A 26,880-nucleotide genomic window follows, 5' to 3' on the forward strand; every position below is an offset into this window, starting at 1 on the left:
TTCTGTCTTATTAGTCTGTTTCAGTTGCAGGGATGCCCACAATATTAAATATTTATGTCATGTTTCCAATTTTGCGCAGCCTTGGAGAAAATGATTTATGTTGATGTACATAAATGATTTCAAAAACAACTGACATATTATTTTGTAATCATAGCTTTACTTTGCTGAATGTGAAAGAAAGAAAGAAAGAAAGAAAGAAAGAAAGAAAGAAAGAAAGAAAGAAAGAAAGAAAGAAAGAGGCTCTTTGTGCAAACCAATCATGTGAGTGCAGACTCGTCACTAGAGTACCTTTCACAAAAAGGTCAAAGGATAGAATTCCAGGTCATCTCTTTGGTTTCACAAGACCCACGGAGGCAGAACTACAAGGGAAACCCGAGCTAGAGGTAAACAACAGTTTCACAAGGCGGCGCTGGGGAGGTGTGAAAGGGGCGGCGCTGTGCGTGAGACAAATCACCAGGGCTTGTTTGGCTAGCGGCCAGGTGGCAAGAGGGCTTCTGCCTCGGCCTTGTATTTGACACCTGCAGGTGACGGGTTTCCAGGACTACTGTGTGACCGCTGTCTGGATCGGTTTGCTGCGAGGTGCTGCGGCACGGACGAGGGACAGAAGGGAGGAAACATAATAACATTGCATGTCTGCTACAGAGAGGGAGAGGCCGCTGGCTGTAATCCACACTGTTCACTACTGTATCCTGCCGGTTATCAAAGAACCAAAGAAACGAGTGGAAAGCCGATGCTCTTACACTTACTAAACGCATTCCTGTCATCCTTTGTGTCCTAACTGTAGAAACTCCTGTGAACTTTAGTGACGCACATCCAGGACACATCCAAGCTTTATGCTGTGACGGCAAGGCTGATTTGTCCAATCTATTGTAAGGATAAAGTGACCTATCCTTACAATAGACAGACCTGAATCCAACCATCCAAACTTCTGTGTACATGTATACATGAACACAACAATGTTCATCATTCTTAAAGACTTTACTTCCTTGATTTGATGCATTTCCTATTGAAACAGGATGTTGGGGCGGGACATAATGCAGTGAGGGATCATTCAAAAGTCTAAACCAATGGAATATGAGTCAGGGAGAGAAAAGCTGTTTTATTGGATGGGAGGGGTGCGGAGGGGCAGGATTGTTAAAAAATCTGATGGTTTTATTGGTTAGAAATTAATATTTTTACACCTACTAGTGCAGCATGAGGTCACCATGAAAGATACTCTATTTTCTAGGACGTAAAAGTAATGGGTGTTCATGTCATGGGGACTTGGGAATGTGCTCACGCACATTTCCACAAACATTTCGGTATTCATCATCGGATGCACCTGAGGATACGCACAGATCAAGGGCCTGCGCATGTTTCATGAACCTCATGTTGTTTGTTCATCGCCACTTTTCTCAAGAACAAATGTAAATGTACGAAAAAATGTATGAATGAGGCCCGATGGCTTGTTTTCCTTGGAGGGTCCAGTCGTGCTCCATGTCTGACTTATGAGGGTTGATGATCCTCATCCAGGGCACAGGGTTCACACACGGTTCACAGTCTGCCACAGGAGATCTGGGTGGATTGAGAGATCACATTCCTCCGCCAGTAAGAAAACCATAACGTACAGCTCTGCTCAGACCTGCTTTGTTTGGCCAGTGTCCAATGGGATGGGAATATACTTTAATTAAATTTGTAGATGTATACATTGTGAAGCTCCTCTCTGGGCTATGTTTCGGTGAGAATATATTATACAACACAATTATGCAATATTGTTAGTTATTATGTACGATGCACTACTATGGACAGAAGAGAGAGAGAGAGACAGAGAGAGAGAGAGAGAAAGAGAGAGAGACGCTCAGAAAAGTAAACTTTTACTAGACCTCCATGAAGAGTCTGCAACAGGCCAACACTCAACACAAACTGCTCCTGTTGTCCTGTTATTATATGTATTGGAGCATATATATAGATAGTTTTATGAGATGTCACAAAAGCTACTGCTATTATATTTCAATGGGAAATTATTGATAGCATCTAATGTTTTTATGAAACAAAAAAACACCTTTTTTCTATATAGAAACATGAAGAGACTGGTGTGAATGTAATAAACATTCGGATCCAGTCATGAGAGAAAATATCAGGCAACAAAATAATTTTTCTCACAAGAGAGATAGGCTCACTTATTTACTATCACTGATTCAGGTGTGAGATTGAGAAGCAACAACAAGCCCTGACCATGTCTCATTATATTGACTGGCACATTTCAGTACACATGTCCACCATGAAAGTAAATATGAAGCAGACGATTGAAGATTCACCTGTGACATTACAGTTGAATATTCATTATCTGGACTATAGAGACAACATCTGCCTGTCCAGTTGTGTTGATGTGCCTCGATTTATTCAGTGGTTATCCTCGAATGTAAACTGTCCAATGTAATTCGGTAAATGTAAGGAAATGTGATACTTAGCAGATTATGTGAAGGGATCACAGCACAGCAGCATTGTGCTGCTGGCAACGATTCCCTTGGGAACACACGGCTCATTGTGCAACTGGGTATAGCCTGTTGTGCAACACTTACACACCCTTAATCCTGACAATTTCCAGTCACTTTTCATTACCAACCACCAGGGACACAGCCCCTTCAGCTGCACCCCGAGATCACAAGAACCACAGAAGATGCTATTTGCTATGAGATCACATTAAATGAATTAGTGCTGCCTACATTCCAAATCCTGTTCATTGCTGCAGAGCCAGTTATGATGTTTTCTTATAACAGCATGGACAGATTGGATTAAGATACTGTATATGGATGCTTACTTAAGATGCATGTAAAACACAAGTCAGGAGGTTGGACACTGGAGTTTACACATGAGCATGAAGAAGTAAGCGTTAAGGTTGAGCTGAAGTGAGTGCATATCGACTGAGGGAATGTAGCTGAATAAACATGAATACTTTTGACCAAATATAATGAGGCGATTCCCCAGCCTTTTATCAGTTACATTATGCTGTAAGTGTGTAATAACAATGGCAAATGTAACCGTGTGGCACCACAGTCCAATTCAAACTGTATCATTTGCACACACTTAACTGCCTTTATTTCTCAAAACAAACCACTTAACCGACTTGCTGCTGCCCTGCCAGTGGAAAAACTGAATGTATTCTCAGGGCTTTCTGCAAAACTGCTATTTCAAAATAAAAAGGAAACTCACTGTTTTGCTGCTCCAAACATGTATTTTATTAATGTAGCTGATGACAAAATAACATTTCAACCAAACATGATCTTTTTCAGCTCAGTCCCATGTGCCTTCATGCAAAAAATAATTATTACTTTGAGTTTGCTTTTGTCCTGTGAGGAGATTTTGGATGTTGGACCTCTCCTTTCCAAGCCCCACTACTTCTGTAAAAGGGTTTTGGGGTTTTTAGGGTTCTTCAGATCGTAACCAGAGGAGATCTCCAGAGTATTCCTTGAAGAAAGAGTTCATGAACTCTGACACTACCTCTAACAATGAATCTTTTAGAGATGTTTTTCCAGTAAGGAGCCTTAAGCTGCTTATTGACTCCCTTTTGATCAACCCATGATGGACTCCTAGTCTAAGTCTCACTCACACCATCACCTCCCAACAGGCTCACAGACAGTATTTTCTCAATCACCCCTCAAAGTGAACCACTGGCTTTGTGCCCCAAGATGCTCGCGGGTATCGAAAAGTACCATCCCTGATTAGTTTTTCATGCTGTGCGTCTGGTCCGATGAAAGTAAACTGGACAATTCAGCCTTAATGTGATATCTCCACTGGCTCTGCGAAGCCAGCGTGACAGGCCGCCAGCACAGCAGCAGCCACTTTGATTTTTCCGTAGAAGGATGAATCACTCTCGAACGAACACTTAGTGACCCATGGCTTATTGGCCAAGATTAGCCCTGGCAACAGGAGCTCTCTGGGGTACGCGATCGATGCTGAGGGCCCAGCCTAAATACCCTCCTGCTGTTCACCTGAGCTTTCTCCCCTGGCCCTCCTATCCATGTCTCAGCAGGGAGGAGGCAACCAGAAACCAACACAACTTGGGAGGGTCAGGCCGGCTCACAAAGGCTACAGAAGACAAAACATGCTCATAATCCAGAAATGGGAGCTGGACATTTTATTCCTTACAGACAGACAGCGTGTACATCAACTCCCTCCAGGCGTATTGTATTAATTTCGAAGCAATTGGCTACAGACGCATGAACGCATCCGTATAGGAAATTTCAGAGAGCATACTGTGAAAGAGCAGGGAGACGTGTGCGTGTGTTGGAGTGGGTCAAATCAAACGGCCAAACGGCGAAGTATTACCGATGGCTTCCTGTTGTCGTGTTCCTATTCTTTACTGTTTGTCCTCTGAGCGCTGTTCTGCACACGTTGCCTGTAAATTGAATCAGTTGGGAACACTGTGTACACACTGTGCCCAACATGAACCTAGCTGCCTTGAGCTTCCTGTGACTGCTCCACAACTAATTGCAATTGATGTTTTTTCGTCCCTAGCTGTTTTCAGTACCCGCAGCCTTGAGGGTCCGTGACTGGATCCTCCATTCAGCCTTAGTTGCATGGCCATGGAGAATGATTGACTTCAACACTTTATTATGGCACATAATGTATTCACATAAGCATTACTGCAAACTTTGTTCCATTTTCTCATCAACCTGTGCATCAAGTGTCCTTTATTTGAACACCAGTCACATAGTGAGTATGGCAGTGCCCCAGTTTTGTGTTTTTTTACTGGATTTTTTTTTACCTTTCCCATAACAATCTGTGCACAGTTCTGCGTGTCCTGAAGGGAACCAGAGGGCAGGAACAGCCATCAGCTGGCACAGGTTTAATGTCTTTCTCAATGGCCCTTTGATACAATGGACAAATCTTATCACAGGAGCAAACCTGCAGCGTTCCGGTCAAGGGCCAGTTAAGTAATCGTATCACCGATAATAACTGTCACCCCCAACTTGTTGTCTACAGAGTCTCTTCAATAATGGTATCATTTTGGACCAGTTTTCTTTTGCAGAGTCGTATACATGCATACACACTGTTACAAGAAATAATTTTAAAATTCTACAAGTGGTGGCAACCAAACAGCTGAGAAGCGTATCCCAGAAATCTCAGAGTGGATGTTAACGCCACTGAACCAACTGAATTCTGCATAGCATTATTAAAAAATCTGTGTATCTTTTCTGTATTGGTGCCTTGCTGCTGGCCAAATAGTAGCAGTAGCATTAGGGGAGTGGGCAGTCCCTCCTTCATAGTTGTATAAATTAAACTGAGTTGTTTTAGTTGCCTAACCTCAGCCCTAAACTTAATGTAAGTTGTTTTACTTGCTTATCCTTAACAGAAGTTGTTTTAGTTGCCTGATTTTATTTGATTTTGGCCCAACTGAATTAGGCTATGATTTGGTGCATAACTTTTTGTCGGATATGTGTGACGGTTGTTGTGGGAACAAGTTACACCTCACTGTCCATTGGACCCACATGACCCTCAGCTGGCAAGTGCACTGCTCATGCACATCACACACCTACAGTGGGTGTCAACAAAAACAGTTTGTTCATGGCACACAGCCATCGTGGAAGTATTTCATATCGTGCCTATTGGGCCACTAAACTGCAGTTTGGCTCCACTCCACTACACTAATCTGAGCCACATTCAAACATACAGATGTTCTACTTTGCTTGTTTGCTAGACCAAGGCAGAGGCCAAACAGACAGTAGGGAAAACTAGCAACAACATTCTTTTTTTCCAGATCCCATTATCAACAAGGAATGAACACAGTGACACAGTTTCAGATACTCTCTTCTGGAAGAGCAACACCAGTTCTTTACATGAGCACAAGTACAAACTCCCTGATAGAATACTACTTTGGTATTTGACATCAAATCTATCAAAAGTAAAATTGCATACTTAACATAATGTCCACATATTTATCATATTTATCATATGTCCAATGCTTATAATCTCACTAGAGTGCTGACTTTGATTGCTTTTGCTTAATGGCAGCTGGCTCAAAATGCAGAATTATTTATGAACTGATCAAATGTTTGGTATGCAAATCTATATTGATTAAAATAACTAGTTTCTGCAGTGGTTCCATAAATGTGCTTAAGGGAAAATAATATATAGATTTTTTTAAATATAGAGGAGAATACAATTTTAACCGCCAAATCTAAGCCTACAGTACTAAAGTAAAACACTGAGCTACTTTCCATCCTTTGCCATGATGCCACACATGTCCAGCAGAAGACCAGAGAGATTAATGAAATTCAGATGACTGCACTGAAACACCAGAGATCTGATTGTGGGACTGTTTTGGAGGACTGCAACAGATCTTGAATGCTTTTTCTAAACTCCCAATTGCAAACACTAACATTTGTATCAGTCCTTTTGGATATTTCAGAAAGTTTCATGCATCCTGAGGAGTGAACCCCTTTGCAGACACCGGCTCTCGACATGGGTGCACAACCTTCGAGAAGCTTTTTCATGTCACTTTATTATGCCAGTGCACAACAAGCAGTGATAATCAAAATATATCAGAAATAAATTTTTATCCATGACTGTGAAGAGCAACCATGAGAGTAGTGAAGTCAGTGTACATTTGTAACGGAGGACTTCAATTATTTCTGGCTTTCCATGTCTCATGATCAGAACCATGTGTCTGCCACGTGGAGAGTTTGCTGTATTTGATTAAGGCTGAAGGGGAAACATTTCCATGGCTCTTTGAGGACGAAAGGTGGTGAGATTTGGAGATTAGATGCGTTAAATGGCAGAAAGTAATGCTCTTTATTATGGTGCTCATGAAATAAGTTGCCTTTGAATGCAAAGTTGTCTGTGTCTGTTATGCTATTTTGTGACAATGATAATAATAACGAGAAAATGACAATTAAAAGTAAGTAGAACAGAAAAATAGAATAGAATAGATAGATAGATAGATAGATAGATAGATAGATAAACAATTAATTTATTAACTAGAATACTTAACTAATTTCAATCAATCTGTTTAAGTAAACAATCCTCTGGCAGGATTGATTCATCTAATTGATTTATCTGATTCATTAATTCATCTAACAAACAAATTAATTGATTGATTAATTATATAAAAATAAAATAAATGCAAAGGGGGTAAAATCAGTGGTATGGTGTTTAGCAGTTCAGAGAAAACGTTTTTCTGCAGTGAAAGGTTTGTAAGGCCTGTTTTTACCTTGGAAGTATTATATTATTATTATGAGTATTACCTTGTTGTCAGTGAGCGGCTCGGTGTCAGCGGTGCCCTCAGGTGGTCAGGTGGTGCAGCCACACATGAAGCCTGCTCCCACATGGTGTGGAGCTCAGGGCGGTCCTGGCTGCAGGTTTGTGGGGTAAGGGTTAGTCCAACATATCAGGTTGCCAAAACACTGGGTTGATATTGGCCTTTTATTAAGAGTTAGATAACGGCCTGGTCAGTGTCGTCTGATAGGATGGAGGTTCCTCCCTGATCCCAGTTACATAAGAACAGCCTGTAAAACCTGCAATGAAAGTTTTTTTATTTTTTATTTATTCATTTAATTGTTCCGTAATGATTTTTTTTTTTTGTTTGTTTGTTTTGTTTAAAGGCCTAATGTATCCCAGAATTCCCTCTAACATTGAATGTGTGGTGGGTCTCCCTTACTTTCCCCAATGGGATCAAAAAAGTACTATCTTATCTTATCTTAAGGAGCTGCTGACCAACCTAAAACTATTTCATGAATATGGTTTTCAGTGGATGATTTTACAGTCAAATGATGGTCTAAATGCTGTTTCAGAGGATTTTCCTCTCTGCCAAGACTAAAATTCTGGGAGAAAAACACTGAATATTTGTGATTTCTTTGTCATTTTTTGAGCATGAAAATGGTATCTTCACAAAATATTAGCTATCAGCAGCTTTAATAAAAAAAAAAAGTATTGTTATGAGCCTTCAAAAACCTGTATTGATCAAACTCCAATACGTTTCTTGAGGCAGGGTGGGGCCCGACTGTGGCGCACTAGACAGTCGGGAAAAGGGTTTTGAATTCAACCCTGGAGGAGACAGGGAGCCGGACACACTCTCATCCGGATCCTGGCAGCGCTGTGCTGGACATTTTGGATCTTCTGGAGACTCCTGCAAGGGATCAGGGATCCTTATGAAAAGCAAATTACAGACCAGTATTGAGGAGATAAAAGCACGGATCATCTTCTCTGTCACAGTTAGAGCGAGACGGAGCTTTGAAATGTTCTTGAGGTAGAAGGAGAAGGAAGCTGTGCAGAGTGTTTTATGTGCTGATTAAAAGTCAGGTGAGGGTCGATTCTGATGCCCATGATGGTGACTGAGTAGGAGAGGGGGGTGGTTTGAGCGGCAAAGGGAAGGTTATGGGCAAGTGTTGGATCCTGATGTGGGGTGCCAACCAGGATGGCCTCGGTTTTGTTGCTGTTGAGCTGAAGAAACTTGTGTGAAGATTATAGAGAATGCACACTCACTCTAGTTGCATAGAAATGTATTCATTGCCCTGTCAGTCCTGCTTTTCAAGCGGTGCAGCGGATGGAGACATTACCCACCCTGCTGGGTTCATTCCTGACAGGTATGGAGCTGGTAAAGCGCCAGACTCACATGTTCCCATGGAGACCCTCGTCTAGTTTGCTCTTGCGTACAGAAGCGATCCAGGTGTTGGAGGAGGTCAGTGAAGTCTGAATAACTGCTAATGATCTTTAAGATGCAGTGAAGATACTTTGGGAATTGATTACGCCTTCACCCACATGACACACACACACACATACACATGAATATACAAAAGCACACACAGCCACAAGTGCATATACACACACACACACACACACACACACACACATCATGGATTCAGACCTACTATCAATCAAGCTGCGTGAAAAATCACTAAATGAGGTCGATGTCATTAGTTAAGCTTCAAGGTCCTGAGGATCACCCAGAGTTCACTTTCAGAGACCTAATTTAAAACCAATGACTGTGTGTATGTGTGTATCTAAGTGTGCATGTGAACATGTGCCTAGATGTGAGTCTTTTCTTACCGTTTGTGTGCATGTATGCGTGTGAAGTGCCCAGTGCAAGGAGAAAGATGGGCCGATCGGGACATTAAATGCATAGGAAAATCATTCCTAGTATTGAAGTCTAAAGAGCTCTGTGGGTTTTTTTTTTGTTGTTTTTTTGTCATTGTTTTTCACCAGTTTCACCAGAAAGTTCATCACTCATGCTTCTCTCAACAAGCCCCCACAGAGGAGCTCATATGAAGCAGACAATATCCCTCCTCGACAATTAATAATCCAATCGAGCATCCCGTTTTTTATCAATCCACTAGTGTGACCCCTGAGGTGTAGACTGATTGATTACATGAATATAGAAGCACAGGATCAGTGTGATATCATATTCTGTACACACAGCATTCCTAAACTTAGGGGGAAGTCCAAAAGTCCAAAAGAACTGCTGAAAGATTGCAGGTTTGATCTCCATTGTTGGTGAGAGGGTTAGGGTTAGGTAACTATAATGATATATACAGTATGTTGCTCAAGCATTCACACTGCAATGATATCTGTGAGCAAACGATGTGTATTTGACTCAGAGAAAAAGGAAGAGCAGTCCTTGTGGTGTATTTATAGGTCAGAGAGGCAGGACCAGGTCCCAAGATAACAGGTGAAGACAGAATGGTCCTTCTGTCTTCACCTGTTAAGTTTGAAGGTCTAAGTTCACATCCCCTAATTGGCTAACCAGTTTTTCAGCAGGGATTCTCAGCGTCTTTGTTGGCCTGGCTTGACCTCTGCTCATCATGGCCGCAACCTCAGTCACCTTTAAAAGTGATGGGCACCGGGGGAACTTGTTCCGCCCTACTTGTTCCATTATTTTACTTCTTCCTCGTTTGAGTTCCTCAGCTATTACCATAGATAGGAAACAGTGTGAGTGGCTCCGTATGTCGCTGAGTGTGATCTACCGAATGCTGGATCAAATTTGTGTTGTAGAGGTCCCAGACTGGCACTGCAGCCCTCTAAACTATGGGGGTTATTCCTTCTGTCACCTCCTGGAGCCCAGAGTGGATTAACAGATCAAGTTAATCTGATCTGGGAGCCGCAGCTTCCTCAGGAGGATCGCTGCCCAGACTGAGCCTAGGCCTGGACGCTGACGGTGTTTAAAGACAGGTGGGAGGGCAGCTCAGAGGGTACAGCAAAGCCTTTGCTCCATATCAATATCTATAGCAATATTTTAACATTAGAGCCAACATTCAAACGAGATTACACCCATCAAGGCCCTCTGAAAGTGGATGAAAGGAGCTGGATTGTGGTAATGTTCAATAAAAGCTTTTTTCAACTAAATCTTTGTTCAGTCCGTCAATCTACAGTGACTGTGCATGAGAAATTAAAGGTACATTTGCCATGTTACAAATGATCATGTCTATAAAAATGAATCTTACATTATAAAGTGTATAGAAATGATAGTGTTACATTGTATTATTTGGTACCTAATAAAGTAGCTGCATAACTGTCTTCTAGAGGAATACTTGCAGTGATATACGTGACAAAGCAATCTATGATCCATATCAGTCAGCTATACAGAAGTCAATTCAGGCCTGGAGATAAAATAATGATGGAAAACGATTATGAAAATGCAGTGCAATTAAAGCAATTAAAACAACTACTTAAAATAACTGGGTAAGCTGAGTAGGCAGAATTCATTCTCTCTGTCTCTTCAAACCTGGTAATGCAAATCACATTAAACAACTGATGCCAATAGATATCAGATGTCAGACAACAAATTATACTGAAGTGCTTCGCCTCATTGTTTCAGTGCAGGACTGTATAATGCAGGGGGCGACAGACAATACTGGAGAACGGAGACTATTTTGACATCAATATAGCGCTCAGGTTGACACCGCTCCGTCTGTACAGGCAGCTGCACTGTACTGATTACATCAGTTAGAGCCTGGATCAGCTCCAGATCCAATACTTGGGCTAAAGTGGGGGGAAGCCCTTGAGTTAAGTGCTGCTCTGTCGATGTATTTCATCAGTCTAAATGCCTGAGGCTGTCTAGCCTTTAAATAAAGATCATTAAAAAATGTCATACTGTTAAAGCATTGGGAAAGTGGTTTTATTGCCACATATCTCATACTTTTTATGTATTATTCAGTGAAATGCAAACACAATACAAAAAGAGAAGTCGTGTTTATTGTAGTGTGGTGCTGAAGATAAACTTCCAATCAGGCCTGTGCTGCATACAGTAACCATTCAAACAGTGACTTATGAGTAGGGAGATTTTGACACTTTGCACAGTCAGATGATAGTCCTTATCGACTGAGACAGTTCTTACAGCCTTCCAAGGATGATGTGTTGAAAAGGCCAAAGGTCAGATGGATTGTTGTACGTGCTGCAGGTCACAGCTGTTTATTGTTGATGGATTTTAATTCATTTTAGCTCATTAGCCTATTCCCCCTGGAGTCCTTATGACATTTACATTGTATTTACATTTTAGATGCTCTGACGCTCTGATGCTCTCATCCAGAGTGACTTGCAATGAGTGCATTTCCAATGAGTTCATTTCCTAGATCATCAGCATTTCAAGAAACCACTGGTAACTTCTTACCACTGGTTTCTTGAAATGCTGATGATCTAGAAAAGATCATCAGCAAGATCAGCTGATGATCTAGAAAAGATCATCAGCAAGGTTCAGAGCCGTAATACTGTGACAATAGATGTAAAAAAAAAAAATCCTATAATGACGATGTAAAAGAGAAGTGGGAAGAAAAGACATACGAGAAATATGAGCTAAAAACAGACGCAGAAAGGAAATGATGTTACACTTCAATGTTAGAGGATATTTTATTACATTAGAACGGATAGAGGAAGAGGATAAGGGTGGATGGGGGGGGGATTCGGGTGGAGAGGCAGTAACAGTAGGTAATATTTCTTTACTGGTATTACAATTTATCCAATTCATGAGAAAGTTTTAAACATTACATTTCTATAGGCAGGCGTTCCATTAAATATATATCTTACTGGTGTTCTTGTCAAAATCCTACAGTTGCAGTTGAGGAGTGTTAGATGTGGTGCAGGAGAGTGTGATCCAAGACAAACCTTGATGTCTGTTGTCCTCTAGTGGCTGTACATCTAACACTTCCCTTGACTTTTCATGCATTTTCTTGTGCTACAAAACCTTTTCAAAATACATTTATTTTGGATTTTGGACTGAAATCTATGCCAAATACTTTACTCTGTCAACATGTAAGGGAAATTCCAGAAATGTATGTTAAGGTATAAAAATCAAAGAATACAAAGATCTAGTTTGTTAAAGTATTTATCTCCTGGCCTCACTTGGATTAATTTGCCTCACTAGCAAAAAGTTTGCACTTCATCTTTAGGTTGGAGTTGGGCATTTTAAATTGATTTTCTTTTCCAAATTGTCCTAATTTTACTCTTTTTGATTGCAGATCTTACGTAAGTACCTCAGTACATCTTGTTGGTATTTTTGGTATGTGGTATTCTCTGTTTCAGCAGTATGGAATACATGTGTCACTTCCATGTCATATGAGTCCAGTTCCTGGAGTGAAGAAAAAAATAAACGATCATCCCCCCCTTTACCCTATGACATCACACAGCCTGCACTCTCATTGCACTTTCTCTTCTCTAATTTTGCTGTAGAAGTCAATCAAGAACGTGGACTTGAAGAACCCCACTGGAAAGGGCACGCTCTGTACTTTTATTTACAGAAGTACAGGATCTTGATTAACTTACTTATTTTGCACATCATATATTTATGCAGTCTTTTTTAAGATGTTTTTCTTCATCTACTCATATTGATCGTTTTCTCATACTGCACATATTTCTTTCATACTGCAAATATTCAGTTTTTGTCTCAGTAACTTCTATTTCTATTACTGTTTCTATTTTATACAATATGCTGAAAGGTTATGAATTTTAATATAACAATTTGCTCTATTCTTCTTTATATTCCATTTTCTTTGCTGTATCTTATTATTATTATTTTCTGTTGCAACAGTCCAGTTTCTCCACAAGGATCATTAAAGTTCCATCTTATCTCATCTTACATAAGAATATCACAAGACCATTTTGTTACAGCTGTTGACCTCTACACTCCTTACTATTGGTTGCTTGTAATGTTGGAATTCAGGAGTTTAATCTTATTGTACTGTTACACTAATTGTAAGTCAGTCTGGATGAGAGAATCAGACAATAAAATGTAAATGTTAGAATGCTTTGTAGTAAAATTTAAGAAAGAACTGGATAAATGCATTTTGAAATCTTTTACTACCACAAAAAATCTCAAAAATGCCAGAGGGGTGGATACTTTCTAACATTAAAAAAAAAAAAAAGTAGCTTCTGCTGCTCTGTCTCCACCATGTGGTATGAAAGGTTTCTATGGGATGTCTGCAATAGAGCCAATGCAATAGACTGAATAAATACAATTCTGGAGTAAGTACATATTTTCCACATTATTTTACTGTGTATCAAATTACATCTCATCTCATGGAATTATCATTTAGCATTAATCAATAGCATTTTTACTTACTGTAAGACATTCAACAGTAGGCTACATATAATCCTAGCATACTAGCACTATAACATGGTAGCTGATCTGTGTCTTTTTCAGAGCCCTTCTTGTTTGAGCAGCAGACTCAACGTTCACCACAGGATGGCGCTCTCTGCTACAGAATCCTGCACAGTGTGTATTGAACTGGCACATGGAAACAACTGTTTACTTCTCACTACAATAGATGCAAAACATCCTGTCTTTAGGCTGGAGACTGTTTGAACAGCAAAGGACACAGTTATGGAAGCATTGGAGCAATCTTTCATTTAGTTATTGATGTCTCTTTTTTTTTATTTTGTACGGCATTCTGATCACACAAAACTCCCTATTGTGTAGTGAACAAAGCAGTTCTTTGGGATGATAGGAGGTACAGTAGGCGCTGGTTTTGGCTGAGACTGATGACTACACTCCTCTACTCCTGCCTGTTGTAAGCAGGCGTGCTGGGACAGGCATGGTGGTCTGAGGTATGCCTATCTGGCTCGAGCCACTCCCCAAACTCTTCTCTCTCTTTGGATCAGTTTTCCTTCCCTGTGGCTACACATTCTCCTCCTCCTGCCTGTTTACTGGAGAATGCTCTCAACTAGTTAGGAACAGTTACAGCTAGATTCTGAACGGTGAAAGATGTCTTTGGTTTATGTCTTTGCATCATTATTTTAAGTTACACCTTTCATGTTTTCCAACAATCAGGCATGAGGTCAATCAGGTTTTATTAACTGAAAATTTGATTTTTCTCACTGTATTTTTGAGAAATCATCATTTTCTAAAGTCTAAAAATGCTCATACTCAGTTTTAAGTTTCTAAAGCCCTGAGTTGTCTTCACTGGGCAAAGTCAAAGTGGTTTCCTTTTCAAGAAATTTTTAATGGAGATGGTATGGAGCTTTATTCCTTCATATAGCAAGCTAGACAATCAAATCCTGTTTGTTGTAACTTTGTCTGCTATTGAAAAAAGTAGCATGATCTGTACTCCTTTGTGTCGGTCAGTGCTGCCAATCTCATACAATCTGTACTGATACATCATACAGTATCTTATCCAGAGAAAAACTATATTTTACCACTTGTTTGTATCAGCAGAGACTATTAGATGAGTCAATCCCCCTTCGATGTCTTCTATCCTTATCTAACCCTCTGAATCCTGATTTAAAAGTGTCAGGCTGATCGAGCTCCACAGCTTACAGCCTAACCTGCTTCTACACTATTTCACTATGTATTACACATCTAACAGAGTCAAGCAGCTCCAAACCTGTGTCACAATACCATCACATGAACATAATGAGAATTTTATTTATACATGGTGAGATGAAACAATGGTGGCAACACTTCAAACAAAGCAAAGTAACAAAAAGGAAATGGTATCGACTGTAGTAGATTCACACGTCTAAACTTTTTGAAGCTGCTATCCAATGATCGTGCAGTAAAATGTCTCCTGAAATGTCCTGAACATGTCCTGGACAAAGACACTTTTTGAATTTATGTTAAATTGATGAATAAAACTGCAAGAATTTGTATAGAAATGTACCTGAAAATGACTTTTAGATCACACAGGTACAAAGGACCCTTAGTAGCCAAAATGTGAGCGGTGGCTGAAATGATTACATGAAATATGAATTATATGGAACTGACAGCCTACCCAGCTAGTGCATTTTCTCAAGACAGTCCCGACCATCTGGACAGCATCATGTCTCGTGCAATGCATTGATTACCAAAGAAGGGAGTGTATTTCCCAACAAATACAAATGTACAACAAATACAACCCCTGTACATATACATGCTGCAAAACATCAAACACATCTCAGTGATATGAAACACAATGCCCGCTTATGGCCCTTGTAAAGATAACGCTATCCCACAGACAGAGGCGGGATGGAGCTGGATGGAGCTGGAGGTCCCCAGTCCTACACATAGTCTTTGCCTGGCTGGCCTGCGGAGCGGGACGGCGGGTAGTGCGGAGCTTTCCCTGACTCTTTGCTGGAGCAGTTGCAGCAGAGGAAGGCTCCCCCGATAATGGTGAGGCAGGCTGCTCCCCATCCCACAAACAGGGCCTTTCCAAACTCATACCTGTAAATACACAGATAACACCGGGCTTTATGGTTACGGGCATTAGTAAACAAACAGGGTTTTTGCGCATTTACAAGCATTACAAGTCCTCAAGTCTCAAAAGGCAAACTGATCACATTACATCCAATCAAGGCTCGATCTCAGCAACAATTTACAATAATTATAGAGTTTGGATTCAAGTGAATTACAAGAAGATGGAAAAGTGTACTTGAAAATAATGCATACACAAATATATGATAACTTGGACGGACAGATGAACAGCAGCATGATAACAGAGTGTGTCGGGCGAGTGTCGTTTTCCTGCGTCATCACACACAACTACACTGATACCTGCTGATTAGTGCATGTGGTTTACAGGATTAAAGGGCAGAGAGGGGGATGACCTCACCTGGCGTTAGTAGGAGTGAAGGGGTCGTAGAATTCCTGTGCTATCCTGTTGCCATACCAGGACGTTCCCACCAGAGCGCACAGACCTGGGAAACCATGTGCAGAAAAACATATTTTTACATTGTCCTGGATGCAACATACAGGAGCACAGTGGATTTATATTATGGCAGCGGTACAAATTTCATATTAAGGCAAATAATGCATGGTCAAGTTGTGTGTATGAGTCTGTCTTTGTGTATGGAAAAAAACATTGTGATGTTGCTGGACTGAAGTTGAGTGAACCCTGACCGGAGACGATGAAGACAACCCCTCCGGCGAGAGCCACTTTGTCCTTCTGCTCGGTGTTGTCTGCCAGACAGGTGGTGCACCTCATGCCCACCACCGCCACCAGGATGGAGATGGCACATAGCAGGATGGAGGCCACCATCAGGCCTCTGGTGCCCTGTACAATCCCTGGACACACAGGCAAGGCACAGGAATCAGTCGATTTGATTTGATTATGTCTCATTTAGTAAAAACTGGCTTAAGTTTGTGCCCAGAGATAGTTAAGTAGTTGAGTCCACTGTCTCCAGAGCCGTGTCTTCCTCTCTGCTTTCCAACTGTGTAAAGAAATATAAATTGCTGAAGGTGAGTGGACTGCCTGCTCTCCTTCATCTTCTCCTTCTAAATTCAGAGACTTATTTCCATCATGGTCATCATGATGTGCAGATGGCAAAGCAGGATCACTGGGTTGCATGTAAGTTCATTGTGTGGCAACTGCATTGTACATGGTTCAATATAGTGGCACAATAAAAGATGGAAAAAAGGAATATCACAGTTTAATGACAATAGAGGGTCTGTTTCAGTCTCATTGCTCTTCTTCTTGGTTACCGCTTGTGTACAACATTCACAGAACTGGCGGGAATACAGATGCCATGAGTCATATTCAGTAGAATTTTACAGGAGACATTCATTCAAGGATACTTTTATCTGGTGAAGTTTGCATTAATATTAGATTTCCAGTTAGCCAGAGGAATATATCACATCTGACATAAAACACAATCAAGCACAGTGTGAAGGTGGTTATAGCTTCTATTACTTTTGAATGGATTTCAGGCATTTTCTCCTTGATGCCACTGGTATTTGACTGACGTGTCTCTACATGTATGAGGTCGTCTTACAGGCAGGGAAGAGGACACATTCTTAAACCTCTTAAAAGTGTTGAATAACTTAAGAACTATATAACACATTGGATACACATTCCTGTTTTACAACATATCATTTAGGGCAAGGATTTTTCAACTTTTCAACATTGGACACAAATTTCATACATTTATATTCACCCCAGGCTAATGGAAAGATTCTAGTATTTTGTTAGGGACCCATCAGGCATGGGCCAGTGACCCATTTTGTTCCCTGACCCATACATTTAGAATGAGAAATTGTTTATAGACAGAACAATAACTTGGAGGTTCAGTTTGCTCCCTCTGAGATGGCACAATATAATCAGTTGGTGGCAGTTCTAAAGTCATTTAACTCATACAAACTGTTATGAAGAACATTACGTGAAAGTAGAAGATTACCTGGTAGCTGGAGGAGTGAATCGTATACTTTACACTGAACTTGACCGGTACTCTGTGATACACAGGTCTTCCATAGTCCCTCATACATGGCCTGAGCTGTTATGATGTTGTCTCCTGCGTAGGACGAAGCTTTCCATTCTGGCATGATAGTGGATGCTATCAAGCCAATGAAACCTAGGAAGGCCAGCACAAAGCCAAGAAGCTGAATCCCTGCATTGGCCATGGTTCACCCCCACAAAGTAAAAATGTGAAAAAAGTAAAGAGTGAAAAAGAGTAAAAGTCCTTTTAGTCGAGTGGATACTTTGACAAATTGCAAAAAAGAATCCTTGATGTGGTTCCTGAGGGTTTTGGGTGGAGGATCTGTTGCTCCTACACAGTTTTGTCTAGCTGTGCATCTTCAGGGAATTACCTGGAGGAAAGGAGGATCCTGGAATACCGGCACTTCAGTCAGAGGTGAGGGGGAGCAGTGCGACACCTAGTGGAGGCAGACAGAGATGACTGGAAACCTGGAACATCTAGTTCTGTGTGTGGTTTTATGAATGAAAACCCAGACTCTTTTTGGAAATGTTCAGCAGTAGCAGTGCTTATAGGGAAAAATGTAAAACTGTAAATGGAAAGCTTAGGTAGTATAGTCAGTCAGAGTTCATGAAGAATATATATCTTTGTGAGTTTGGGCTCTGTGGACAAAAACTCAGTGACAACACAATGTGTTTGTATAAAATACTTTTAGGTTTGTGAAATGTTCCCTTTTACTTAATTTATTATGATTGTTTTTAGTTATTTCTGCCTTAGCTGCAAATAAGATTCCCATTTTAATAGTATTAACATAGCTAGGTCAATCATTTGAAACAGTGATATACTTTGACACATGAAAGCACATCTGCTTTCAGATCTATTTGTTTTGCTTTGATAAACAATGAGTCAACTCTGACAGGCTTTTGCGGAAATTGATGAAGAGATGAAAACAACTTCCTCTAACTCAGCTTTCTTTCTTCTATATATCATGGATCTTACAGTGTCAAATAAAAGATAACCAAATGCTTCTTATTGCATGCTGGTTTCTGAATTACAGAGATGTCAGCTAATTTTGGGGAAAATCTTTTTTGTTGTGAGCTGACGATACCCTGGCAGGACCTGGCCAGTGACCAAAGGTTTTGTCTTGCCCAATTCAGACTTGTTGTCATTTGCACTTTGTGTCAGCTGGCTCTTAAATCCACAAGGGAATTTGTTTCAGTGCGACACGATCCCTGTGGCACGGAGGTATGTTGAGCTTTGTTTATTTTATTTACACGGAAATATACAATTGTCAATTTTAATGAATGTTACCCATTAACTCTCCTCCTGTGAATTATGAATGTCGGTAAAACATCATAAATATACAGTGTGAATGTTCTTTTGCATGTCAAAACTATATCAGTCGGGTTTTCCTGTATTAATTCACATGAGCTTGTTTCATTTTTCCACAGTGAAGAATGGACAAGGCAACAGGCGTCACACTGGGCCTGATGCTGCTCCTCTGTTACAATGGAAACACAGTCTCACAGACTCCTTGCCCAGCCCGGTGCCAGTGCTTCACTCCGACCCAAGTACTGTGCTCTGATGAACGAATGACGTCTTTACCCCTGAACATCTCCAGGCAGGTCAAGGGCTTCATCGTCATGACAACGTCCCTGTCCTACCTGTTCACCAACACCTTGCGGGAGAGCCCCCAGCTCACCAAGCTCGTCTTCTTCAACAACGTGCTGCGAGATATTCACGCTCAGGCTTTTGAGGACCTCACTGAGCTGCAGGAGCTGGAGATCAGCGGGAACCCCTGGCTGGAGAAGCTGTTTCTGGGAACCTTTTCAAAGCAGGGCAACCTCACTAAGCTGCTTCTCAACTTCAACAGGTTCAAGACTGTGCTTCTAGGCATGTTTGACTCCCTTAAAGAGCTGGAGACTCTGCAGATGAGGGGCAACATCATATCACATCTGCCCACTCTTCTCTTCCTGAACCTCCACAGTCTCCGTGTCCTGGACTTGTCCCAAAATATGCTTGCAGAAGTGGAAAGGGAGAGTTTCTCTGGCTTGGCTAAGCTGGAGATCCTCAAAATGAACTACAACTTCATCAGCAGTCTTTCTTCTGACACCTTCCACAATGTTTCTCAGTTGAAAGAGCTTAGCTTGGAGGGGAACAAGATATCCAAGCTCCCTCACGGCATCTTCTCTGCGCTGACCAAACTGGAGGTACTGAACCTCCGCGGGAACTTGTTGTCAAGCTTCAGCGCTGAAGTATTTGGACTTGTTCCCTCAGGTTTGAAGGAGCTGGTCTTGAAAGGCAACCAGCTGACAGCGCTGTCCTCTCGCGCTCTTGGCAGCCTGAAGTCTCTCACCCACCTCTCCTTGTCCTCTAACTGGCTCTCCAAGCTCCCTGTGGACATTTTCAAGAACCTCACCGCCCTGGAGAGTCTGGACCTCTCCGACAACCAGCTCACCTTGCTGCCGGACAAGATCTTCTATGACCTTGGCAACGTCAAGGTGGTCCACCTCCACAGGAACAACCTAAGCGAGGTGGACGCCTTGCTGTTTGAGGACCAGCGCTTCCTTCAGCAGCTCTACCTGTCAGACAACCAGCTGCAGACTCTCCCGCCGGGCTTCTTTGACCCCTTCCTCTTTCAGCACATAGTGAGGCTGCACGGAAACCCCTGGAAATGCGACTGCCAAATGTGGTACCTACATGACTGGGTGATGAAGAACAGCGCAGACATAGAGGAGCTTGACAAGGTGTTCTGCAAGGGCCCCGGGTTTTTAAGAGGACAGACAGTAGCCTCCATTGACAAGGACCAGCTGGTGTGTCATATATCTAAAGACGGGATGCCAGATCTCAGCAGTTGTACTACAGAAACTATCAATAATACCATGATCATCAAGTGCAAAGTGAATAAATGTTCTCCTCTGACAGTGAAGCTGCAGTTCCAGGAGGAGGATGGCAGTATATATGAGCATACTGTGAAAAAGGAGTGGGCAGAACATTTACAATGTAGCAATGGGACAAAGACCATGAGTCCCACTCAGTAGATTTCTCCCTGTTATTCTTTATGCGGATTTCCCAATTTATCAAACTTTATTCTGTGTGCGAATATCTCACACTTCCCCTTTGTTTATGAATTTGGTCTTTAATCATACTAAATTTGGTTTATATGTTCTGACTGTAGTCACAGTCAATAATGCAAACAAACCTGTAACTCAACAGCTGATAACCAGTACACTGAACAGATAAGAAAGAAAGAAAGATAAGAGGGGTGGATGAACCTTTTCTTGTAAGGCTCAAAGTTCAGCCCAATAGTTCATCCCAATAAAGACCCTGCCATAAGGGAACTAAGTGCAAACTGTTAATCATCTGCTAACATATGTTTTGACTGTAGTGTGTTAGTAATTTCCAGTAGATGACTCTAGCTCTCTTCTGTATGCAAATACACCAGCAATGCCTCTTAATATGCTCTTAATATGCTAAACGCTTCTTGATAAGAGGAGAAATTTGTTTTGTTCCCCAGGATACTGAAAGTATCCTCAGGACAGCAACGGCTAAATACAGAATGCTTCTGAATGGTTTAATGTGTCTTCTTAAAAGCTGTGTGTTTTTCGTAGTTGTTTTCTTCAATTAATCAGTTCAATTTTCAAACATATATAACACACTGAAAAGGAGGAAAACATATCAAATACATGACATTGAAGCTCAAATCAAGTTCTTAATTCAAACACAGTTCGGTCGCAGGAGCGTACAAAGGAACCTTCCACTCTTTCATCCAGGGGTTTTAAAGTTGATCGAGACAAACAAGTCATCCAGTGAGACTCCTCTTAACACCCCACTGCTCCTGAATGCTGAGAAGGATGATAAAGAGTGAGAGAGAGTGGAGCGGGGAGGAGGGAAAACCCGACAGAGCGAGGCACACAGATGGCAACACCTTGAATACAGAACCCTAACCCCATAGTTTATAAGGGTCAAAGGCCAGCGGGTCGATTGGGTGCTCGGTCTGAGTTGAATGACATCACAATTCACATGACAAAAAGTAGAGGCTGTCTTACTTCCAAAGTTTGGAGGGATGGCCTTAAGTGGAGGTAATCCTCACTTGACCAAAACTAAGGGGTAAACAGAACATGTGAAGTGGGGAAATACTGCGATGGTACAGAGTTGTTAGCTAATGAGCACATTAACATATGGAAGTTGTTAAATGCATAGCTTTATTCAGGGACACTGAGACTCAAACTGAACAACCCATAAATAATTTAGAGCGGCTAAAGCAAGAAACTACTGGGACATCCCACCATCAAAATAAACCATGCCACAAGCAAAATATTGATGAATTTGTTTAGAAAAGCATATGAGGTTACCCATTTCTGTAAAATAGTGATTTCATATTACTTTGATGAATGGTATGTAGTAAGTATATTCTGTCAAGTAATTTTTGTATTGCAGAGGAAATATAACTTGTACTGAATTATTTAGTTACACTCAATAGCCTATAGTATATGTATAAAAGTGGTCATTACTTATTTGCATAATTAATGTAATTGTTTATAGCAATTTTGAATATATCTAAATATAAAAGAGGTTAAAAAATTTTTTTTAAAAAGTGAATGTACATGGGTATGTGCCAAGTGTGACTTCTGTCTTAATTTTCTTAAAATTAGCACTTTCTGATTTTTTAAGTATTAAAATATTCAATAGAACTTATTATTTATCCACCTATCTACCTTAGAAATTAAATATAATTTTATGGATCAGATCCTAAATAATCACCAGATAAAAAGACTAATGATCAATTGCAGAATTATTGATGTGTAGTGGACAGCTCTCTCTCTCTCTCTCTCTCTCTCTCTCTCTCTGTCTCTACCTCTATAGTTTTTCTTCCTCAGGATAAATAGAGTTATCCTCAGCACCAGATCGCCTGTCAATATCCATCACTGTCAGTCACTATTGTCGACTGGCAAATTTACAGCAGCAGGGTGTGAGCGCTGTCCTGTGAGGCCGGATGAAAAGCAGCTCTTAACCCCCCGGCCAGACCCCATCTTTCTGTCCCATTTAGTGTGCGGTTAGCGCGGGACACCACACTCCACACAGCCCTTCTTCAGATGGGCCAGGGAAGCGACGGAGGGGAGGAGACATTATCTGGGGAGACACACAATGTCCAAACAACACAAAGCACTGGGGGGTTTCCCACAGAGTTTAGGACAGGCAGCGAGGAGGGAGGTTGTGAGGGCAGGGCAGGGTCCGAGGGACAAAGGGCAGAGGTCATCTGAGACTCACTGCGCCGGGGTAGGAATACTGGGAAAGATTTTTTTGATCTGAAAATGTGAACTAATCTCAGAGTTGTGATTACATGCCTGTTATCATGAACTGTATCATTCATAATGTCATACTGGATTAAAAATCAGGGGTTTATAGCTCAGTCTTTTTAGGGAAAAATGTAGAAACCAAATATATTTAGATCTCTACTATAGTATATGCTCATTGTTTTTCTTTCAGCTATCCTTAAATGAGTTCAGTCAGTCATGAGATACTAACCAACACCGATTTCTATTATGCAGATAGGTGTCTATTAGGTCCCTCTCAGCAAATGAGAGGGTGAAGCACATCCTCCGTGATACGATGACCTGTGTCTCAACAACACAAATAGGCCATTTTGCACTCCTGACAAAACTCGAGCCATGCTGACAAACAAGGGTCAATATTTATCCCTGGATGCACTCAGTCCCCCGGGTGGAGGCTAAATTGGTGTTGCTGACCAAATTAACAACAGTTGACCTGATGTGGGTGTTAAGTGGATGGAGAGACGTCACTAGAATGGTAATCTTTTAGCATACTGGTATGCCCTTTTGTCTTGTCTTCCCTATTGGAGGATAACAAGGGCCTATAAGCTCCTTATCATCAAATTACAATTATTGAGGATGAATCAGCATCTATGGCCCTGGGGACCCTGCTCTTATACGGCCATCCTTGTTTTGTTTCCAGCTCCCCAGATGGAGAGGTCTTATTATGCACGCAGGCAGCACTTCATTGTATATCACAAGTCCTTCTAGTGAGAGAGCGAAATTTAGCACTTAGTTGTTCCAAAATAATAAAAAAAAAACAATTGACTAACCTCCCACACTCCAACATCCAGCAGCACAGCTAATTTCTGGAGAGGCCCTTGTTTCACAATGGAAGGAGCCCTGCATTGATGACAGTTTATGGTTCGTTAAAGCATTGCTAAGAACCAAACAAGTGACAATATTTACATGTATAACATTTTATGTATACAATAACATCCAGTTATTGTATGCCTAAGAGAATATCATTCAAGAATAAAGAGCAAACTAAACACGTGACAATATTTACATGTGTAACATTTTCTGTATACAATGACATCCAGTTAAAAACTTGCCTTGTCAAGCCTAAATTCTAAAGTTAAAGTTAAGCTTCAAAACTGACGGAGCATCTTCTACCAGCCACAAAAAAACCTGCTGTCTCACAAGTTCACCTCCCTCTAATCCCTCTAAACCCTGTCAGGTTTTCTCACTTGCTGACCTTGATGCCTCACACATGGTTTTCCAGTCCTGCTTGCCTGGCCAGACCCAAAAACCCAAGGCTGTAACTGGACCATCCGCATTATGGGACGCCTCACTTTGAAGGGACACCTGCAGTGAAAGTGTATCTTTATGGTCCTCCTCATAAGCCCTCATGGGCATATGGCCAAGAATTGCAGGAGCTGGGGAAGACGAGACCCCCCACCCCACCCCCACCCCAACACTCAACAGAGCATCCCCTTTGAAGTTGTGATGACTTGTGATGTAGCACCGGAGTTATTTGGTTTTAAGGGTCGCACCATCATCACACTGTGTGGGTCCACGGTAATAAATTTAGCACTTCCAATGTTATCGTGTCATGCTGATACTAAATTCACCCTGGAAACTACACTAGAGCGTGCTGTTCGGTTTTTCAAAAACAACCAGCTAAATCAAAACGGAGTGAATTGAAGCAGAGCGACAAAGAGCATTGTTCATTCACCATTGATATCGAGTGCATAATCTATTCATTACCCTTGATGTGAACCATCGCTGACTAGTTCGACCCCCATCAAACACCATAACAACCCTAAGAACAATACCACACCAATGCGCTCCAGAGGCGGCGGCAGTGGAGGTTTCCGGTGTGTGTCAGAAGGAGACGGTCTCCATAGCAGGGATCCTGTCAGTGGTGTCACTGTCTTTGTGAGGAGAGACCATCAATCATGGAGCACAGTGAGGGGGCACGCCTTACCCAGCTTCATGTTTGCCATTCTCCCCTTTACAAGGTATAGGAAAATACTGCATCAAACTGGGGTTTTGATGGGGGAGGAATGAAAGGCCAGGCATAGAAGAGAAGGGGGCAGGAGGAAGGGATGAGAAACAATCGGACAAAAGCGGGAGGGAGGCGACCAACACTAGTAAACAGAACGTATTTCCTCAAGAATAGCCATCGTCTGTTGAAGTCGCTCCATCTAAAACCACTCCAAATTCCCCATTGTACTTCGTCCCCATAGAGCAGCCTATAGCAATGGATAGGAGCAACCTGTTCAGCACTTCAGAGCTCCTCTTATCTGAAGGCCATGGCCTGGCCTGAAGAGTTCTCCAAAAGCCTTTAGACTGGGACCTTTGGGAGCACTCAACAATAAGCCTTCTTTAGCGTGGTGAAAGTGACAGCGTGGTCCTCCCCCCTCCGAACCATTAAACCTCTTCCTGGATAAACAAGGGGAAGGCCCTTTATGAAGATGGAGAGGGTCACAAAGAGAGGAGCCATTGAGCCGCTGAGGGGCCAGTCTTTGTTTTTGTGTTTCAGAGGCCCTTCTCAAAGGCCGCCCTGATAGGGGAGGCTCTATTTTGTCTTTTAGTCCTCCTTGCTGCCAGTATTCCCTCTGTTGAGCCAAAACAGAGATGTAAACTTAATTGACTGTATCATTTGCACAAGGAGAGGAGTTTTCATAACTATTGGGGCGACAGAGATGTGTGAAAGATGATTTGTTCACATTTCACATTGTTTTTGCTGAATTTAAAATATACTGTATATATATATATATATTTCTGAAATATGTGTTCCTTGATAGGTTGATAAACAATATATACTCCTGACAAAATATACTCCTGTTACTCAAGTCTTTGAGAAGCAAGGACTACTTAACGTAGTTACTACTATTCCTACTCCAATCTAATCCCTAAGATTCTATGAATATGAAATCAGGAACAACCAAGTGGTCATGGATTGTGTGATTTTGTTTGCCTCTTGAGGCGCCAGTGTTTGAAGCTGTCAAAAGGAGGCCCTGCCTGTCTGGTGATGGGCTGCCAGGTCTGTTGATGGGTTGCCAGATTTAGGGCAACATGCTGTTGGAGCTGCGTTGTCCTGTGAGTCTGAATGAGGGGCACCTGTGACCTCTGGTCCCGCTCCCCTTGTGCCCTGCTGTGTGAGCACCATGTTCTGGACACACGCTGGGACAGTGGGCTCTTTAACTGTCCGCTAAATGGACAACGCTGCGACTGCACTCCCAGGCTGCTGCTGCTGCTAAGCCTGTGGGATCCCATGCGCAAACACACACTTCCTGTGTGTAAATCAAAAAAGAGGATGCAAATCCCTTTAAATTAGATTTCCAGTCTGCTTTGTCATGCTTGGTCAAAGGGTTGGATCATCCCAAATGTAAATTAGTCACTTAACACTGGAAAATCTCTTCTAGGAACAGATAGATAAAATGTTGAGAAGGGTGCCCCGAAAATTAGCTGCATGTTTCTTCAAACTGCACCTAATCCCAGGGAAAAGCAGACCATAGCAGTATCACATTAAGTCTAGTCTACATTTAGCCCTGTCAGGTTCACAAACATGCCCTATCTATATATCAGCACAATTTCCCATGTGACGGGAAGGCAGGCAGGCCTGCGCGTGTCGCAGAGACCCTGCCCCGCCCTCCTCCCTGGGCTGGCAGCACGCCTTCAGGGCTCAACACTCGCAGACGACCTCTCAGGTTCCTTACCTCATTTGAGAGGTATTAATTCCCAGCCGGAAAGCAGGTTTCCCTGTTACTGTTACCAATTGACACTTGATAAGAACGGTGAAAGGGATCAGGTGTGGATGAGGCACACAGGAGGAAGACTTAAATGGCTGCTATACAAGAAATGTTACGGTTAATTCAGAAGATTGTACACAAGTCTGAGATGAAGACAAAGTGTAACACCCAGAGCAGTTGATTGCATTTTTAAAAAGGAGCACAGGTCCCCCTGCCTCCAGATCAACACATTCCAGCATGATTACAAACTAAAAAGCATTTTTGGGGTTAGGTTGGGG

The 26,880-nt window shown here is 41.7% G+C and overlaps 2 protein-coding genes across 2 annotated transcripts; one reads left to right on the forward strand and one right to left on the reverse strand.

The window, feature by feature from the left end:
* Nucleotides 1-14,810: 14,810 nt before the first annotated feature.
* cldn1 (claudin 1) lies at nt 14,811-17,954 on the reverse strand. The gene is made up of 4 exons (XM_071907996.2): nt 17,554-17,954; nt 16,280-16,444; nt 15,993-16,077; nt 14,811-15,604 (listed from the first exon to the last, which is right to left on the reverse strand). The coding sequence occupies exons 1-4, from the start codon at nt 17,774-17,776 to the stop codon at nt 15,442-15,444; spliced, it is 636 nt and encodes a 211-aa protein (XP_071764097.1). The 5' UTR covers nt 17,777-17,954; the 3' UTR covers nt 14,811-15,441.
* Nucleotides 17,955-19,025: 1,071 nt separating this feature from the next.
* LOC139918611 (uncharacterized) lies at nt 19,026-20,609 on the forward strand. Its single transcript, XM_071908036.1, has one exon. The coding sequence runs from the start codon at nt 19,026-19,028 to the stop codon at nt 20,607-20,609; it is 1,584 nt and encodes a 527-aa protein (XP_071764137.1).
* Nucleotides 20,610-26,880: the final 6,271 nt, after the last annotated feature.

This window comes from Centroberyx gerrardi, chromosome 13, assembly GCF_048128805.1.
Source record: "Centroberyx gerrardi isolate f3 chromosome 13, fCenGer3.hap1.cur.20231027, whole genome shotgun sequence".
Taxonomy (NCBI): Eukaryota; Metazoa; Chordata; class Actinopteri; order Beryciformes; family Berycidae; genus Centroberyx; species Centroberyx gerrardi.

What these genes read in the sequence shown, in the direction of transcription:
- cldn1 (XM_071907996.2), bottom strand. Translation starts at nt 17,776, where the DNA reads ATGGCCAATGCAGGGATTCAGCTTCTTGGCTTTGTGCTGGCCTTCCTA. An exon ending in TTCACTCCTCCAGCTACCAG is followed by an intron (nt 16,445 to 17,553) that starts GTAATCTTCTAC and finishes CTGTGTGTCCAG; the next exon opens with GGATTGTACAGGGCACCAGA. An exon ending in TTCACTCCTACTAACGCCAG is followed by an intron (nt 15,605 to 15,992) that starts GTGAGGTCATCC and finishes GTGTATTTACAG; the next exon opens with GTATGAGTTTGGAAAGGCCC.
- LOC139918611 (XM_071908036.1), top strand. Translation starts at nt 19,026, where the DNA reads ATGGACAAGGCAACAGGCGTCACACTGGGCCTGATGCTGCTCCTCTGT.